Source organism: Balaenoptera acutorostrata, chromosome 12 (genome assembly GCF_949987535.1).
Source record: "Balaenoptera acutorostrata chromosome 12, mBalAcu1.1, whole genome shotgun sequence".
Taxonomy (NCBI): domain Eukaryota; kingdom Metazoa; phylum Chordata; class Mammalia; order Artiodactyla; family Balaenopteridae; genus Balaenoptera; species Balaenoptera acutorostrata.
In genome coordinates, this window is record NC_080075.1 from 46,412,500 (window position 1) to 46,431,331 (window position 18,832).

The 18,832-nt window shown below is 48.8% G+C and overlaps 1 protein-coding gene across 7 annotated transcripts in view; it reads right to left on the reverse strand.

The window, feature by feature from the left end:
- CCDC85A (coiled-coil domain containing 85A) overlaps window positions 1–12,000 on the reverse strand; it is a 197,122-nt gene extending 185,122 nt beyond the window's left edge. For 6 of the 7 annotated variants that reach the window (XM_057557872.1, XM_057557873.1, XM_028168497.2 and 3 more), the window contains exons 1-2: window positions 11,126–12,000; window positions 2,055–3,030 (exon numbers count right to left, since the gene is read on the reverse strand). In XM_057557872.1, coding sequence (XP_057413855.1) covers window positions 2,055–3,030; window positions 11,126–11,389 — 1,240 coding nt within the window. In that variant the 5' untranslated portion in view covers window positions 11,390–12,000. Of the gene's footprint in view, window positions 1–2,050; window positions 3,031–11,125 lie in introns of all 7 variants that reach the window. The other variant, XM_057557871.1, reaches the window with a different exon arrangement.
- Window positions 12,001–18,832: the final 6,832 nt, after the last annotated feature.

An 18,832-nucleotide genomic window follows, 5' to 3' on the forward strand; every position in this document is an offset into this window, starting at 1 on the left:
TATCTGACCATGAAATTTATCTGAACCCAGGCAATAAGATTCAATGATTAACGCCATCTCTATCTAGAGATAGACCTTACTTTATACAAAGAATTGCTTAAAAATTGCACCTAAAATCCTTTCTTATAAGTTAAATCACACATTAGAGAAGTTCTTTATTTAAATAAGCCTTTTTGTAAGGAGAAGAACTGTTTTGTAAGTGAACCACCTGCCCTTAAGTAATCTTTATTTTGGTTCAAGATAAAAAGTTTCCTCAAAATAGTGCACACATTTACTTCTCATGCTCATTAAAAAGGAATCAAGAAATGGAAAAGTCGTTAACTTTACCTTCCCGTTAACACATTCCCCCCTGAAGACAAGTTTCATGGCCGATGACACGTCTTGTGATAGTAACACAACCAAAATATCTTTTTAAATGACTTTCATCTCCTGAGAACTGCACAGCTGAGGCTGCCCACAGCAATCAGGGCAGCATCTCCTGGAAAGAGTGAGGGAGGGGTGCAATAAACAAAGTAAAAGCCCCAGCCAGCCAGGTGGCTTCAACACAACAGGTGAATTGGCTTCTCCCAGCTTTCACCTCCCAGCACGTAACAGAGAAAGCAACAGCGTCTGATCTTTCCCATTCTTTCTAGTTCCATCTGTGCTTAAAACATTGGATGTATTAGAAGCCAAGCTTCAGGAGTCAGTTTTCAGCACTACGAGAAAAGGATTAGGATGAAATGGAATCCAACAGGTAAATCCCCAACTACAATATTGAAAATTTACCCCTTCGTGTCACTGCTAAAATTGGCGGCCTCCACCACTGTTCAGAGCTGACTGCGCATAGCCTCTGGAGCAGCTTTCAAATAAAGTGGAAAATCTCAGATATTTTGGATGCAGAAACCCCACTTCATAAAACCAATCGTTTGAGTTCTAACTCAGCCACAGATAACATAAAAAAAAAAAAGACCCTCACAATTCTTTTAAGTTTTTTTTTTCCTCTCTTGAGTTTCAAGTGGTTTCATAACAAAGATGCAGAAAAGTAAACCTCTTCCAAACAGTTTAGAGCTGCCTCAGCCAATGCAGTGGATGTTGCACTTTGGAAACCAAAGGAGTGTCCAAACACATCTGTACATTTTAAAGGGGAATATTTAAACAACCAGAAAGATGACTCGCCATGTAAAAAAGCATGCTACTCAAGCATTGACATATATACACTACCAAATGTAAAATAGATAGCTAGTGGGAAGCAGCTACATAGCACACAGGGAGATCAGCTTGGTGCTTTGTGACCACCTAGAGGGGTGGGATAGGGAGGGTGGGAGGGAGACGCAAGAGGGAGGGGATATGGGGATATATGTATACGTATAGCTGGTTCACTTTGTTATACAGCAGAAACTAACACACCATTGTAAAGCAATTATACTCCAATAAAGATATCTAAAAAAAGGGAAAGAAGTCATCTGATGCATTTCAGATGCAAAGGAAAGTCACAGATTCATGCTAAGGCCCCCAACAAAATGGAAAACATCCTCAAGGAAAAGTAAGGCATATTTACAGGCATTCAGGCAACCCAGCATCAAGCCTGTTTAAGGACACCCTAGTTCTTTTTTAATGTTATTGTTTTTCATAATAAATACTCATTTCTTTCTGCACATAAGCTGTTAGCTGGACTCAAAAACCTTTGGTCACCTGTTCCAAGAGAGCCCTTGCAGGAAACTGCACACAACCAGGAAAATATTCATGATAGAGAAATCTTAGATTGGTTCTATTTTTATCTTCAATGCCCACAAATCTCACCCTGACTACTCAGGGTCCCACGGTATTATCGTTCCTCTCCTTCCCCTGCCCCCTCCTCCCCAGTATTCTCCAGGCTACCTGGTAACTGCATAAACTAGAACAAATGGAGGGGGAGAAACACACATCATGGTTTGGGGGCAAACGTGTGTTCCTCTCCCCAACCCGCCTCCGCGCCAGCGCCTGCAGTTTCTAACGTGGCCGCAAAGCCCTGCATCATTCATAACTCTCTACCCAGTGGCCCCAGCAAAGCAGCTCCCCAGCACATACTGACCCACCGTTCATGCCACTGTAGACGTTCCGGTGATGGGGTGACAGATCCTCTTGCGCCTGCCTTCGGAGGGTGCCCTCCCTGCTGCCACCGCCGCTGCCGCCTCCGCCGCCGCCTCCGCCTCCGCCGCCTCCGCCCACGTGTTTGTGATCGGGGCTCCCCCCGTAATGCTGTTTGAGGTGCTCCGGGCTGGTGCCCCGGGCTCTGGGTAGCTGCTCCAGGCTCCCGCCGAGGGCGTGTTTCTGAAGATGCTCGGGGCTCCCTCCGCTGTGCCTGGTGTGCTCGGGGCTGCCCCCGGGCCTGTGCTTCTGTAGGTGCTCCGGGCTCCCGCTCAGCACGTGCTTGGGCAGCGCTTCGGGGCTGCTCCCCGCGTGCGGGTGCCTTTGCTGTTCGGGGCTGCCCTTGCACAAGGGTTTGTGGTGCTCGGGGCTGGGTCCTTTGAGAGCTTTGGGGTGATCTGGGCTCGCGGAGGCCCTGGGCTTCTGCAGATGCTCAGGGCTGGCGCTCCTGCGCTTGGAGTGCTCCGGGCTGCCCTCGGCCCGGGCCTTCTGCAGGTGCTCCGGGCTGCCGCCGCTCGCGTGATGCTTGTGGTCCGGGCTGTCGGTGCTGCCCGTGCTGGAGGTGCTGCTGCCGTCGCCCACGTCCCGCACGTAGGGCGCCGTGGTGGCGGCGAGCTGGCAGAGGCTGGCCTGGCTGTCGATGGAGCAGCGGCTGCCCGCGCAGCCCGCGCCCTTCTCCTCGTCCAGCAGCACGCAGAGCTCCTTGAGCTCCATGTTCTCCTTCACCACCTCCTCCTGCTTCACCTCCAGCTCCTTCAGCTTCTGCAGGTATAAGGCCACCTCCTTGTGCATCACCCCCGCCGTGTAGCGGCCCAGCCTCTGCCACTCCCGGGACACCCTCTTGCCCTTCTGCCGGTCATCATCCAGGAAACAGCAGAGGTCCCTCAGTTCCTGGTTGTCCTCCTGGAGTTTCTGGTTAATATCCTGAAAAGAGACACACAGCCATTCAAGCCAGGGACGCATGGGAGGCGACACCAGGCTCAGACTTCTGGGAGCCAGGGAGCCTGGAATGGGTGAATTCTCTGTGAGGATAGGGGAGGGAGGGAGAAGGTGAGAGGAAGCTAAAGATGTGTAGCTGTCCAAAAAAAACTAACAATAATGGGTATTGATTCTGCTCCCTGCCCCATGCTTTACTTGCATTATCTCATCTACTTCTCACCAAACCCTCAGGGGATATTATGGTTCTTTTACAGACAGGGAAACTGGACCTCGCAAAGCTTCACCTGTCCAAGGTCATCCAGTCAGTCTTTAGGGAGCAGCCAGTTCATTAACAGGAAATCGGTAGGCTCCCTGCCCCACCTTCAAGGAAGAAAGATGGCTGCTTGTGATCTGTGAAAGGCTTACGAGCTCTGAGGCAACAGGCCTTTCGTCAGTGCAAACAACAAACACTGCCTAGGTGTTCAGCCCACGACCCGGAGAAGCAGCCCCAACCCCTGCATGAGGGAGCTGCGTAACAGTCCTCTGGCGGCGTTTCAGTCCTGCCCATCCAACCCCGACTTGCCGTCCTCCCTGCACGGCTCCCAGGCATCTCACTTGGAATTCAGGTTCTTGTGTGATATTCAAACTCCCCCACTCCCCGCAAATCGCACCTCTCAGCAAATGCCACCTCCACCCATCCTGTTGCCCTTTATAAGAACCTGCGGTCATGCCTGGCACCTCCTTCTCCCGCACCTCCCAGTTCCGAGCCAAACACGTCTCCTGAACTCTACCTCCGAAATTTACCTTGTCACTCCCATGCTTCAAACCCTTAAAAGGGTCTCACTGCCCTTAGGATAAAGTGCAAAATCCTTTAAGTCTCAAAAGGCCCCCAATCCTCTTAACTGGCCTACTTCTCCAGCATGAACGGTGATTCATTCATGAATATTTAGTAAGCATCTATTATGTGCCAGGTACCTGTCCAGGTGCTAGGGACTGATCAGTGGACACAGCAAAGCCCTTAACATCCTATGGCTTTCATTCTGGTGGGGAAGACTAGCAAAAAGCAAGTCTAGAACATAATGTCATAGAGTGAAAAGTGCTGGGAAAAAGACTAAAGCAGGCTAAAAAATACTATCTTTTAAGAGAAGGCACCTCTGCAGAGAAAGAAAACATTTGAGCAAAGACCTGGGTGAAATAAAGGCGCAAACATTTGCTGGAAGATGATCCCAGGCAGAGAGAAAGGCAAGTGTAAAAGCCCCGAGACAAATGTGGCTCAAGTTGCAGCAAGGCCAGTGGGCCTAAAGCAGAGTGAGCAAGGGGGGAGGCAGAGCTGGGAAGGAGGTCTGGGAGGTGAGGTGCAAGTGGGTGGGCACCAGGGCTAGGTAGATAACGTGGGCCTCATCAGCCACATGAAGGCCTTGCCAGCCACAGGAAGACTTTGGATTGTTGGCAAGCTCAGGATAGAGGACTGACATGATGTGATTCATTCTGCACCATCATTCTGTGCAGAAAATAGACTGCCGGGGGGATGGAAGGAGGGGGGTGACTGGAAGAGAGAGAGACAGGATAAGGTGGAAGCTGGAAGACCAGGTAGGAGGCTACAAGGTTAGTCCAGGTAGGGGGAGATGATGGTGGCTGCTAGCCATGGTGGCAGTGGACAAGGTGAGACCATCCCTCCCCATCACGCACAGAGCCCCACCCATGCTGGCCTCATCTCAGGGCCCAAGGGACAAGCCCTTCCCCTCTTTCACTCGGAATGCTTCCCCCAGCCTCTACACGATCTTTGTTTCTCACATTACGGCACTTCCCCATAGAAGCCATCCCTGACCACTAATCTAAAGGACGTCCCCTTCTATGCTCTGCGAGGAGCCCTTCAACTTCCCCTCTGTTGCATTACAACTTCTAATCACGTATGGTTGAGTGTGACTATCAATCAAGTCTCCATCCTCACTAGACCAGAGTCATGAGAATGGAGACCCGTCTCTTCTGTTCACCTCCATGCATCCAGAACGCAGCACCCCTACTGTAGATACCTGAAACCAAGGAATTCAGAATTAACCATGAAATCCCCACTTAGTCTCCATTCACACATATAGTAAAGGGGGTAACTGTTTCTTGAAGCACCATAGTTTGGTGGGGGGTGAAAAGGGGACAGCTACCTAAGATTTCCCCTACTTCACAAAGCCTGAAAATCTCTGGTCTTGTGACTGTCATCCAATCCAGACCTAGAGGTACTCAGAGAGGGGACTTGATTCTCTCAAACTCAGGTTAATTGCAACACTTCCCCCTGATATTGACTAGGAAATAAACCATAAAACATCTGCCAACCATGCCTGGCATCTCCTGGCAGTCATGAGGCCTAACGTGGGAGTGATTCTCAAGGCCTGAGGAGAAAGAGGCTCTGTGCAGCTTAGTTTTCAACTCAGTTCTAACTCTTAGCATCACCAATGACTCTGTTTCCTTGTGTCTAATGCCCATCTAGTCCTTTTGCTTCTCAGTGCCACTCTCTGACCTCAGACCCGGCTGTTTCCAAAAGCCTCCGGCGGGCCTCCCTGCCTTGGTCTACCCCAGCCCCTAACTTCACTTCCCTCACTCACTCCAATCCAAGCTCTCTCTGGCCAGACTGATCTTCAAACAGTCTCCCTGCAGGTAGTGTCTCTCCTGCCCCTAAGCCCCCATCGCCTCCCCTTCGCCAAGAAAAATGAATAAACCCTTGGGCCAGGCCTACAAGGCTTTCTTCCTGCCTTTCTACCTTTAGCTCCCTCTAATTGTGAACCAGCTAATTATGAACCCTTATTAGGTCTAACTTTCCAACTAGAAAATACTATCTTCCGCCTTCTATGGACATACCTCAGAGGACAGATTGCTCTGATAGGACTCCACCAGCCCTAGAACAGCATCTGGTGTGCAGCAGCGCCAGGCTTGAATGAATGACTAAAGTAACTATCCCACTCGCTGCTCAATGCCTGCAACACACACTCCCTAGAGCACTCATTGGGCATCTTTTTTTTTCTTTCTTTTCTAATGTAGATACCTTAGCTTCTGGAGGGCAGAGTCCATTCCAATGTCTTTCTTTGCATATTTTGACACACTTGACTTGGTGTGTTGCATACAGTGAATGCTTAACATGTGTTTATGGACTGACCAGCCCTTTAAAGCCCTAGGCCTATAGCCAAAATAGGGTACAGCTCTAGCTACTGAGAAAAGATTTCTTATTGTTTTCAGCTAGCCCTGCTGTGTTGGAGTCTGTAGTAATAAGAGAATAAATTATCCCTTGACACTGGTGCTTTATGGGAAATCAGAGCTGTGGATATTCCAAGAAAATAATGCTAAACAAAATTAGTCATTCTCGGCTTCACAGCTCATGCAGCTCAATATCAAAAAAACAAACAACCCAATCCAAAAGTGGGCAGAAGACCTACATAGACATTTCTCCAAAGAAGATATACAGATGGCCAACAAACACATGAAAGGATACTCAACATCACTAATCATTAGAGAAATGCAAGTCAAAACTACAATGAGGTATCACCTCACACCAGTCAGAATGGCCATCATCAAAATATCTACAAACAATAAATGCTGGAGAGGGTGTGGAGAAAAGGTAACCCTCTTGCACTGTTGGTGAGAATGTCAATTGATACAGCCACTATGGAGAACAGTAAGGAGGTTCCTTAAAAAACTAAAAATGGAACTAACATATGACCCAGCAATCCCACTACTGGGCATATACCCTGAGAAAACCATAATTTAAAAAGAGTCATGTACCACAATGTTCACTGCAGCACAAAGCCAGGACATGGAAGCAACCTAAGTGTCCATCGACAGATGAATGGATAAAGAAGACATGACACATATATACAATGGAATATTACTCAGCCATAAAAAGAAATGAAATTGAGTTATTTGTAGTGAGGTGGATGGACCTAGAATGTCATACAGAGTGAAGTAACTCAGAAAGAGAAAAACAAATACTGTATGCTAACACATATATATGGAATTAAAAAAAAAAAAAAAGGTTCTGAAGAACCTAAGGGCAGGACAGGAATAAAGATGCAGAGGTAGAGAATGGACTTGAGGACACAGGGAGGGGGAAGGGTATGCTGGGACGAAGTGAGAGAGTGGCATGGACATATATACACTACCAAATGTAAAATAGATAGCTAGTGGGAAGCAGCTGCATAGCACAGGGAGATCAGCTCGGTGCTTTGTGTCCACCTAGAGGGGTGGGGTAGGGATGGTGGGAGGGAGACGCAAGAGGGAAGAGAAATGGGGATATACGTATGCATATAGCTGATTCACTTTGTTATACAGCAGAAACTAACACACCACTGTAAAGCAATCATACTCCAATAAAGATGTTAAAAGAAAAATGATTCTCAGCTTCAAAAATTCTTCCACATTTAGCTTAATCCTCCCATTTCATAGAAAGTTCGTCACATTCTTCTTCATCTAACTGAATTTCCATGTGAAAATATTCCCCTTTGAGTATCCTACAACTATTCCTGTTTTCTCCAGAACTGGGAAGTAAATAGGACTTGTGCCACCATGGGCTCCTTCCCAAATGGAGTGAAATATATACAGTTGACCCCTGAGCAAACTGGGGTTAGGGGTGCTGACACTTGGCCAAGTTGAAAAGCCATGTAACTTATAGTCGGCCCTCCATACACCAGATCCACAATCATGGATTCAACCAACAGCGGAGAGTAGCACTGCAGTATTTAGTAGTGAAAATATCCCTGTAAAAGTGGACCTGTGCAGTTCAAACCTGTGTTGTTCAAGTGTCAACTGTACTTCTCAGAACTGCAGTTGGGGTAGAAGGGGCATGTATTGGCCCATTCAGTTTTCTTTATCACAGCTCCTTTTTTTCCGTTATTATTCTTGCAAATATTATTTACTCTCCAATCCTGAGCTATTTCCTCTGCCTTCTAATGAACAGCTAAGGAACCAGCTTGATAATAACCTTGTGAGCTAGTTTTTTCAAATCTGTCACTTTAAGACTTGGGCCGTCTTTTTCAAAACAGTGTCTTTTTAACATTGCAGCAGGCTACTAGATGTTACCCATCTGTCTAAAGGGGGCTTTTAAAAGATTAAATCCATAATCACCCGAAATTCATATCATCCCAAATTTCATACATAAGAGTCTCAAGTACTACAACTGTGGTTAAAGAATTGTTTTAATTTGTTATTTTTCCATCATTGCAGGATGGGGAATTGGTGTGCTGGGGAGCAAGGAAGAAAATTAATGTGCTGCAGATAAAAAATCTATAGAGATTCAATTGCCCCCAATTCCCCTCAAAGGAAGAGAACGATGCTCCCATCCCCCAATATCTACAGCCACAGTACCACCTAGAAGCCTTGAAAATATTTAGATGCAATTTCAAAGGCAGCTCACCAAAAGAGGCATAAGAAAGAAAAGTGTTATGGCCTTAATTACCCTAAATTTACAGTCTTCAGCTGAGAGTCCCAAACCAACAGAGGCAAAAAAAAAAAAAAAAAAAGAAAATCCCTTCCTTCCAATTAAATGAAAATAAATTTAAAATGTACTATCGTTATCTCCCATTTCCTCCCACCCCACCCCTTTCCTTTTCCCCCTTGGTATCCATACATTTGTTCTCTAAGTCTCACTATTGATACTATGTATAAAATAGACAACTGATGGGAACATACTGTATAAGCACAGGAAACTCTACTTAATGCACTGTGGTGTCCTAAATGGGAGGGAAATCCAAAAGGGAGGGGACATATGTATACATATGGCTGATCCATTTTGCTGTGCAGTAGAAACTAACACAACATTGTAAAGCAACTATACCCTAATAAAAATTAATTAAAAAAAATAAAATGTACTATCACTTATTCAGTCAACCGCATTTATGGATCACTATGGTGTCTAGGGAAGCTCGGAGCTGAGATGAGGAAGGGAAGGAAGAAGCCTGGCCCCTCAGAGTGGGCCAGAGGCTTAGGAGGGGCCACCACGTGGCTGCCCCAGGATGATGGGAATGAGGAGTAGGGGCTGCATCAGAAAGTAACCAATCCCCATCATTTCTGAACTTGATAAGGAGGTGGACTGGAGAGTCTTTTAATGCCAGGTCACGAATCTAGACCACAAGGAGACTCCTACTTGAGGTGTAACCGCTCTTAACTGGCCTGATAGGTACTTCCCTAAATGAGGTTACTGGAATGAAGACCCGGTCCTCCCCTCCCCTACACCACTCACACACAGACCCCCACAGGCAATCCACACAACCTAAAAGAACTTCCAAGTATTTCTAAGCTCTATGTCAATGCTCCATACTATCAAAATCTCTAGGAAATTAATTACAAACTCTTCCAAGTTGCATTATAGTTCAAGCCATGAAAGAAGATTAAATTGGAGGGTTACGAACTATACTTGTGTCCAGCTTTGCCACGGAAACCCAGATCCAGGAGATGCATGGCTTTACGTACACTTACGCATCATCTCCTGATGACAATGACTACCATTTTTTACAGTCAAGTCCAGAATTAAACCTTCACCTAAATTATCATAATTTATTGTCACACCCCCCTAGGAGGTGGTTATTATGACTTGCATTTTATTGATGAGTAAAATAAGGCTCTGAGAAATTACCCAAGCTCACCCTCCTGGCCAAATGAGGATTCTAGATGCAGACCCACCTCTGAGATGATCTTCCCCCTACACCGTCCTGCCTCTAATCCAAGAGTCTGGTACTTAATAGTCCATTAGTAACGAATTAAGCCAAAGGAGAGAGTAAGGCTTGGGATTTTTCTGAGAGATCCTCCTAACTGCATCCACTCTAGGGACTGTATATGACAGTCAACTGGAGCCTCAGGGGAGGGCCTTCTCCACCCGCACTGGGCCCAGCACCCAGGTGAGCATCTAGCAGTTCTCCCCCTCCCACCCCCCTTTGCCCGAGAATCCGAGGGCTGGAGCCGCTGAGGCAATTAAGAAAGTGTCTACTGCCTGAGAAGTGGGGTGGGAGTGGAAAGGGGACAAGAACAGCATGTGCCTGCGGGAATTTGCTCCCCGAGGTCCCTGCAGCGATTTCGTTTGTGTCTGGCTTCCTATAAACAAAAGAAGAACAATGAGAGGAAGGCATACCAGGCGGCACCTGCGCAAGCAGTAAGGAGAGGAAGTTTGTGGTACACTCGGGCAGGGCGGTTCCCCGCCACCCATCTGCCGCAGCCAGCCGGGCTGGCACCTTGCTGGCACACTTAGAACGCTCCAAGGAGAAAAGAAAGTTGGTGGGGGGTTGGGGTTTTATTGTTTTGTTTTTCTTTTGTTCTTTTCCTTCCCCTAATAGCAAAGAGGGAGGACTGGCTCCAAAGGAAAGCATGCCTGGATGGCACTTAGGGTCCACTTCCAAAACCCTGTGTTTCCTAAACTGAGTCCCTCTGCCCTTCCCCCCTAGCTAGACTAAATTATAATCAAATTGGGGGTAAATGGGGTGGTCAGGCCACCCCAGACGACGCCAGACGACGCCAGCCGAACTCGAGGAAAAGGAAAGCATCGGAGCAGGTAGAACGTGAAGGAAGAGGTAAGCTCCTCTGCACCAGGCGACATAGCCCAATTCCGAAGGTGGCGCCGCGGCTTCACCCTGGGCGCCCCGCCAGCCCCTCTCCCCTGCATCGGCGCCCTTTCCTCACCCTCTGCCCCACGGAGAAGTCGTGGCGCCAGAGCAGCCATATCGTATCCCCGAGCCCCAAGGGCAAAGATGCTCTGGACTCGCTCCTTCGCTCGTTTTTTCCCCTGCCTGGCCGTAACCCGGCTCCCCAAAGCACTGATTTTCCAGGCTTCCTGGGAAATTAAAGGTTCCGCGTACCCATCGCTCCCCTCCCAGCCTTTCAGCGTCCTTGGCGCTCGCTCCTCCGGCCACGGAGGACCACGAGCTCGACGCTAGTGCGCCCCATAGGGGGAAGAGGAGGGAACCAAACGTCTCCAAAGTTTGGAAAAGTTTCCAAAGGGCTGGGGAAGGGGAGCAGGGGCTGCTGACAGGGAGAATGGGGAGGATCACCTGTTGACGGAGGGAGGGAAAGTTTGCCTGGCCCCACCTCCCCAGGGCGCCCGGCTCCCCGCCCCGCCGGGCCCGGCGCTCACCTTGAGCCCGCGGATCTCGCCGAGGTGTAGCTGCAGGCGGCGGTTGACCTCGCGGATGAGGTTGCTGTGGTCCAGCATCGCGCTCACCTTCTCCGCCTCCGCGCGCCGCAGGCAGCGGATCAGCTCCTCCTTGCTCCACTGCAGCAGCTCCTCGTCCGACACTTTGGACAGGTCCTCCACGGCAGTGGCCGCAGACGGGCCGGCAGAGGTTGGCGGACAACTTTCCGCCGCCGCCGCCGATGCACCTCCGGCCGCCTTCGACATGGTATCCGCGAGGTGGCAGGTGCGAGTGGGTGGAAGACGCAAAGCAACTCCCGAAGACGCGGGCACGGCTGGGCCGCCTCCGCCCACACCCCAGTGCGCTCCAACGAGTTAGCTGCACCGCCCGGGGGCCACTGGGTTGGGGCGGCAGGGGTCGCGCTGGACCGCCATCCTACCTCGCCATCCCTGTGCGCGCCCCCGCGCACCCCCAGGGCCGGGCAGCCACCCGCGCGCTGCGGCCAAGGCACATCCCAACTCCGCGCAAGTCCATGGTGAGGGGAGCCGGGAAGCTGGCGCCGCCGTGGGAGACCCTAGGGGGCCGCACCCCGGTTCCCCTGCCCTCTCTGCCGCCCTAATTCGAGCCTGTCGCCCCCCACACTCGGGCACACACGCACTCACACACGCTCACTTTCCTCCCCCTTGCCCAGCTGCAGCCCCCGCTTCTCTCCTCTCCTAGCCCCGCCGGGGAGCGCCGGGCTCCGCGGCACCTCGGGAGCTAATCCAGCGCCGCCGCCGCCGCTGCCCGAGGGACTGGCGCGGCCGGCCGGCGGCGCTCCTCCTGCCGCCTTTGCTGCGCCCGCCGCCGCTCCCAGGCTGCTGGGGGAAGCCTAGGATTTGCAGCGCCAAGCCGGGGAGGCGTTGGGGGGGCGGGGGGGTGGGTTAAAGGCTGGACCGGCAGGAGGAGGAGCCTGGAGCCGGGGCGGGCCGCCCGCTGCTGCAGCCGCTCTCCCGCCCGCTGGGATCCCGAAGCGCGCTGTGCGCTGCCCCGCCGGCAAGGCTGGGGGCGCGGCTCCTTAAGCGCCGGGGCGCGGGTCAGGGTGGGGGGTGGGGGGTGGGGGGCGGGAGTGGGAGAAGTATAACAAGCTGTGACACTCGGTCTTTGGGAGGCTCGCGCGCGCCACCGTGTGGCAGAAGCAACTCCCTCCGCCCTCTGCACGCCAGGCTCGTCACCGGGCAGGGGAAACAGCTGCGAGCAAAATGAAAGATACTGGTATTTTGAGAAATTGGGGTTCAGGAAGGATGGGTAGGAGGACCTGAAGGGTAACCGTCTGACTGTACTTTGGAGAATGGAAGAAGAGGTCGATGGCAAAAGCAAGGGGGAGGGCTTTGGGGGAAGGAACGTTTAAGAAAATCCTTATACTCTAAGAAGGGGAAAAAGAGGCTTCTGGGCAATACTCTTTAGGGACCATCCACCCCTACCCTCACCCCAAGCCTTTATCTTTTCTAAAAATCAACGACTTTGTGAAGAAGCTTAAGGGGAGGTTCTGAATCTTTTATATTTTTGTTTGAAAAACACCAAAGCCTTAATTAAGGGAAAAACAAAAACCTTCATCTCTTGCTTCTCGAAGCCTGGATTTTAAGGTCAGCACAGTCATCTCCCCTCTGAGCAAAGCACGGCCCCTTACATAAGCTGAAATGCCAGCCAAGGAGATTTTCATTTTCCTCTGTGCCGGAGGCTGCCCTGTATTACTGCCTCGGCTGTTTATGATGGTAATTTCTGGAAGGGGTACTCTGTGTTCCTGAGTACTAACTTTGGGCCACAAGAGCCCCTTCCCCATCCCCAGTTCTACTCACACACGAAGTCGCATGGAATCATCTCTGAGCTGAAAACATGTTTTTTTGCCTGAAGAACTGGATGTATTTGGTCCTGGCGTGTCACTTAGGCGAATACTCTCCTCTCCAGGATGGGGACAGGGTCAGAAAACTGCAGGGATTTGCCCCCAGGGGGGCTTCAGAAAACCAGAGTGCAGAGGCAATCATCTCCATCCAGTAGGATGAGAATCTAAGTCAGAGACCCTTACCAGCTGGTCAGTGTGTGTCCCCTAATAAAGCTGCCACCTGTTAAGAAATGATCACTTGGGGACTTCTGAGACCAGACTTCCTGGAGAGCCTGCAAGGTGGTGTTGCCCTCTGACCTAGATGGCCTTCAAGTTCCCCTCAGCTTGACTACACTTCAGACAGGTGTCTTCCTGACCAAAGGTCCCTGACCTCCCTTTTCGTAGAACATTTACTTTAGAAAACTTTCCATTGTAAATTCTTTCTCTGCACCCTTGAGCTGTCAATCATCTCCCAGCTTCTCACCAGTTTTACCACCCAGGAATTCTTTCTCAAGGACCTGGGAGCCATCCCTTTGAAATGTGATCATCAAGGATGATGATCCTTGGATCCAAGGATGATAGATCATCAGGGATGATATATCTCTCTGGGAGGTAGAAGCCTAACCTCAATAAGTACCAGTTAGCAAACAGATGGCCTCATCACATTGACCCACGGTCCCCCCCCCCACCCAGCATCCTCTAGTACTGTTGACCCTTGAACAACAAGAGTTTGAACTGTGGGCGTCTGCTTATACATAGAGCTCCAGCCATCCATCTACATTTGAGGCAGGAAGAAGGTAGAAGCAAATGGCAAAAGTTCTCCTGTAATAGTAATATGACCCAGTGAATCTCATTTATATCCTAATAGCCCGGGTTTGCCATCTGACCACCTCGCAGCTTCAAGTGAAGCTAGGTAATTTTTTTAAGTTAAGCATATCAATGCCACAAGTAAAATCAAAGTTGTTTTAATAAGAAATAAGAAAACAAATATTGGATAGGCAACTAACAATTTCATATGCAAACCTTAGCAGTGGACTCTGTATACAGTAAATGGAGGTAGCCTAAAACCAGCCATAAAATGACTAAGTCATTAGGTCCTGATGGTTTTACCTCATTTGTTGTTTTGAACTAACTATTCCATCACAGCTCACTAATTGCCCAACCCAGATTCTCACTAGGTCTCAGCTGACCATCCTTACGGGTCCATCTGACTTCAGTATCACCTGTCTCGAATTTGGTTTCCACATAACTGCCCAAGTGAACTACCTAAAAAGTCAAGTCTAGCTGCATCCCCCCTAAGGTAGATTGAATCATTGTTCATAATTCTTCACAACCTCCCTGTATAATTCATACCATCTCTGCCATGCAACTTTGCAGTAGCTCCCACTGAGGGGGGCAGAGTTTATCCTCTCTTGATGATATTGTGCTTGGCCACAGGACTTGCTTTGCTCCTGGAAAGCGGGTGCACCTGAGGGTGTACCCCTTCTCTGGTGAGAACTCACCCTCTTGTACTTCCACACTTCACGGGGAAAAGAGCTAACCTTGGGTGGCTGTTTTTGCTTCAGTCTGGGCCTCACACAGGGCCACCCTGAAGCACGGCCACCCTCCCCTCACAGACTCAGATCTGTGTGCAAGAACGTGTGATTGTTATTAGGCCACCGAGTTTGGGGGAGATTTATTATGCAGCATGAATGCTATAGATAGCAGATACAACTCCCCTGCCTAAAACCCCTCAGTGGCATCTCAGTATCTCTCCACAGAGCAAAGCCACATTCCTTAGCAGAGCACAGAGGACGGGCAGTCTGCCCTTGCCTGCTTCTCCAGCCCTCCCCCCACCCTACGTTGCCTCATATTTCATACTTAACCAGTGCCAAACTGACCGTAGCTCCCTACGGGCACTCTCTATACCTCTGTGCCCCACTGATGCTGTTCTCTCAATGCCTTCCCTGCCTTTTTCCTCTGGACAACTCACACTGTATCCTTCCGTGGGCAACATCTCCTCCAGGTCCCTGGCATCAGCCCACACTTCTCCAGTGGAGGCAGAAGTGAGTATCCCTCTCCACTCCCATAACCTCCATTGCGTACCCCTAGCTCAGCATTTAAAACAGAATATCAAACTACAGAAAATTATAGGTAGAGACTCAGACTAACCCAGCTCAATCCTAGAAGAAAGTTTAGCTCCAGCCAGAATTTAATAGTCTATCTTTTCTGTTTTCTCCAAACCCTACGGACTCCCATCATGCCCTACAGAACTCCTCAGTGCAATGGGAGATGCTGTTGAGGACATTGCTGAGTATATCCCGCAGTGCCTTGTCATGACACTGCACCCTAATCCGTGAGGTTTCTTGGCAACTCATTAGTTTTAATCTTACAAAGACTGAATTATGCAACTGGTGTGTATTCCTCTTTGCACTGGGTGCTGGGAAGTCAGATCCAAACTTGTGGCCCACATTCAGTTACTTAGACAAGACTTAAGGAATATAATTTTTTGACTAATTCTGACTTCCAACATTTTTTTACTTTCAAATTTCCTTCTCCAAATTTCCAGATTTCTTTTTTACCTTGCTCTGTATGTGTCTTTGTAAGTTACCAGGTACATACATCTATAAGCACGTATACATGTGTGTACACACACACACACACACACACACACAGCAATAAAGAAAGGAAGAAAGGGACAAAAGGGAAAGAGAGGTCTTGTCTTCAATCATAGACCCTATATGTTTTCTCTCCCATTTACTTTGACGTCTTCTCCTTCTATTAGCCCCTAAACTCTGTGAAGACAAGGCCTGCTTCCTACCTAGGGTCCGCACTCAATAAGGAAAGGAGGGAAGGAGGGAGGGAACAAGTTTGCTAGAGGCTTTTGTTCAGAATTGTTTATCCCCCTGGTTTGGAATGCCTCTTCCTTTTAAAATATTAATTACTGTTTGGTATTTGCTATCTTAGAAGTCAAAGGAGTGATCTGCAGTTTAGAAAAGTTTTCAAAATTTTTCAAAATTGTTTCGATGTAGGGTAATATGGTGCTTTGATGAGTTCGTCTCAAAGGGCTACAGAATGCACTCCGGTGACAGGTTTCTTCTCTGATGATGCCAGCGTGAGTTACGGCACTGCATGAACAAGGCTGAGGCTCGTCTCATTGTATCTGTGTTGCGTCAAGTAACACAAGCAGCCATTGAAACCTCCTATCTTGCTCCACCAAGAACCACTTTCCCAAGCAACACTTCAAAACTCAGTGGAAGTGCAACGGATCTTGGCTTTGCTCCCTAATTCTGAGTCCACAGCCAGAGAACACGGCCACTGTGTGGAGCCGCGAAGTAGCTGGGAATCCCAGCTCTGATGAGGAACCTCTGGGGGTGGTGGATGTTACTGCTAGATGCCTCCAAAACATGTTTCCACTGCAAGCCACTGCGGAAGTGCTTTGCCTTGATCCAGCCCCACAAACGGAATATTTAGCAGCTTGCTAGGTTTTATTGCACTCTGTTCTGCCAAGTACTAGGGCAGAAACTGCCAGCGAAAGGTTGATGTAACTGCCAGAAGCACCCAAGGAAGAGAGGTCCAGCCAGCCTGACCCCCAGGGTTGAGATCCCTAGTGTCTTCTGGCTCAGGTGAGGGAGCTGTCTGTCCTCCTCCCACACCTCCAGGCTCACAGCTGCGCTCGCTCTGTGGGTGGGGGAGGTGTGCATCTCAGTGAAAGCAGAGGGTACTTCAAGGAGCCCCTATTTTCTGTCGTTTGCAAAGGAAACGGGCATACCCATTTGTGGTAATTCCTGGACCTTTAGTGCTATTTTCACTATTAACCCTCCTCCGGGTCTCTACTCCAAGGATTCTCAGCCTTGGTTACATACTGGAATGACCTGGGGTGTTTGAAACATGCTGATGCCTGGCCCTCTCCCTAGAGATTTCTGATTTAATAAGTCTGGGGGGTGCAGCGTGCACACTGGTTTTTTTTTTTAAACTCCCCACATGATTCTGCTGTGCAGCAGTTTGAAAATTGCTGTTGTAGATTGTGTAGAACACTGTCCAATAGAAATACAGTACAAACCACAAATGCAAGCCACAAATGCAATTTTAAATTTTCTAGTAGTTGCTTTTAAGTGAAAAGAAACAGGTGGTACTAATTTTAATAATAGAGTTCATTTACCCTAAATATCCAAAATATTAGTTCAACAGGTAACCAACATAAACAATTATTAATGAGATGCTTTGCATTTTTGTAGTAAGTTTTCAAAATCTAGCATGTATTTTACCTTTACAGCACATCTCAGCTCAGACACGTTTCAAGTGCTCAATAGCCACATGTGACTAGTGGCTTCCAAATTGGACAGCACAGCTGTAGACCATTTGGTTGGGGGGGGAGGGAGTGGAATAAAGAGTGGTACCTGTGGTGGGCTGAATAATGACACCCCAAAAGATATCCATGTGCTAATCCCTGGAACCTGTGAATGTTACCTTACATGGAAATAAAGGACTTTGCAGATATGATTACCTTAAGAATCTTGAGATAGGGTCCTAGCTTATCCCGGGGGGCCCTACATGCAATCACATGTATCCTTGTAGGCGGGCAGCAGAGGCAGATTTCACAGAAGAGGAGACGCCTATGTAACCACACCAGCTGGGACTGGAATGATGAGGCCACAAGTAAGGGAATGCTGGCAGCCACTAGAAACTGCAAGAGTCAAGGAGCAGATTCTTCCTAGAGCCTCTGGAGGAAACACAGCCCTTCCAATACTTTGATTTCAGCCCCTAAGACTCATTTCAGATTCCTGGCTTCCTGTGAGAGAATGAATTTCTGTTGTTTAAAGACACTAAATTTGAGGCCACAATAGGAAACGAATACAGCACCAATTATAACAGAGCACTTCCTTTTTATCTGTATTATTGTAGTTATCACAGCCTGTCTTCTTTTATAGCTAGTTGGATACCTATTGATTTTTTCTTTTTGAGGCAGGGACATGTCTATTCCTTGATGAACCCTCCACCACACCTGGCAAGTAAAGTGTTGGTTGTAGGAGCATCAGCAAAGGTCGCTCAGATGCATCTGAAGCGCAGTCTTCAGGGTGCCCAGACTGTGGTGTGCACTCAGGAATAGCATAAAAGGAAGGCCTCCTCCAGAAGAGATCTCTATCTGGGGAAGTGACAGATCACAAACATCCAGACGCCCATTGGCCCATTGTAACGCCTGCCCACCCTAGTCCCTTGACGTGTCTTTGAGAAGCAGTAACCCCAGGAGTAGAAAAAAGGAAGAAAGTGCTAAAAGCAGGAACTGCCTACCAGGTCTGACCTGCGAGGCAAACTCCAGCACACTGGCCCACCCCTGTCTGTCCGAGAGCAGACCCACACCCACACAATCAGGAAGTTGTCAGTCCCTTTGCTCAGCTGCCTGAAATAGACATAGTTAAGAGTCTCACAAGTGAAAATGCCTCTTCACACATTTGCTCAATAAGATTGCTTTTCTCCTAACACAGAGATCAGCTGCCCCGAGGGTGTGCAAGTTTGATTAGGAAGTCTGCTCTTAGGCAGACAGTCTCCTGCCAGCATCAGTACCACCTAGAATGTTGGCTTATAATTGCCCCCATATAGTTAAAAACGATAAATGACAGAGCAAAAGTTGAGGTACACTCATTGCCTTTCAGAACAGCACCTTCCAAAGTGCCGTGGTCACACTGTACTGGAGGAGAACTCTCACGGACGAGGCACACGATCTTATTGAATCAACTGTGGGACAGGCATTTGATCCCATTTTACAGATGAGGAGTCCAAGCCTCAGGCCAGACTCACACAGTTAATGTAGAGTGTCAACCTAATGATCATCTTCACCAAAAGAAACAGGAGGAGTTTGAAGACTCTG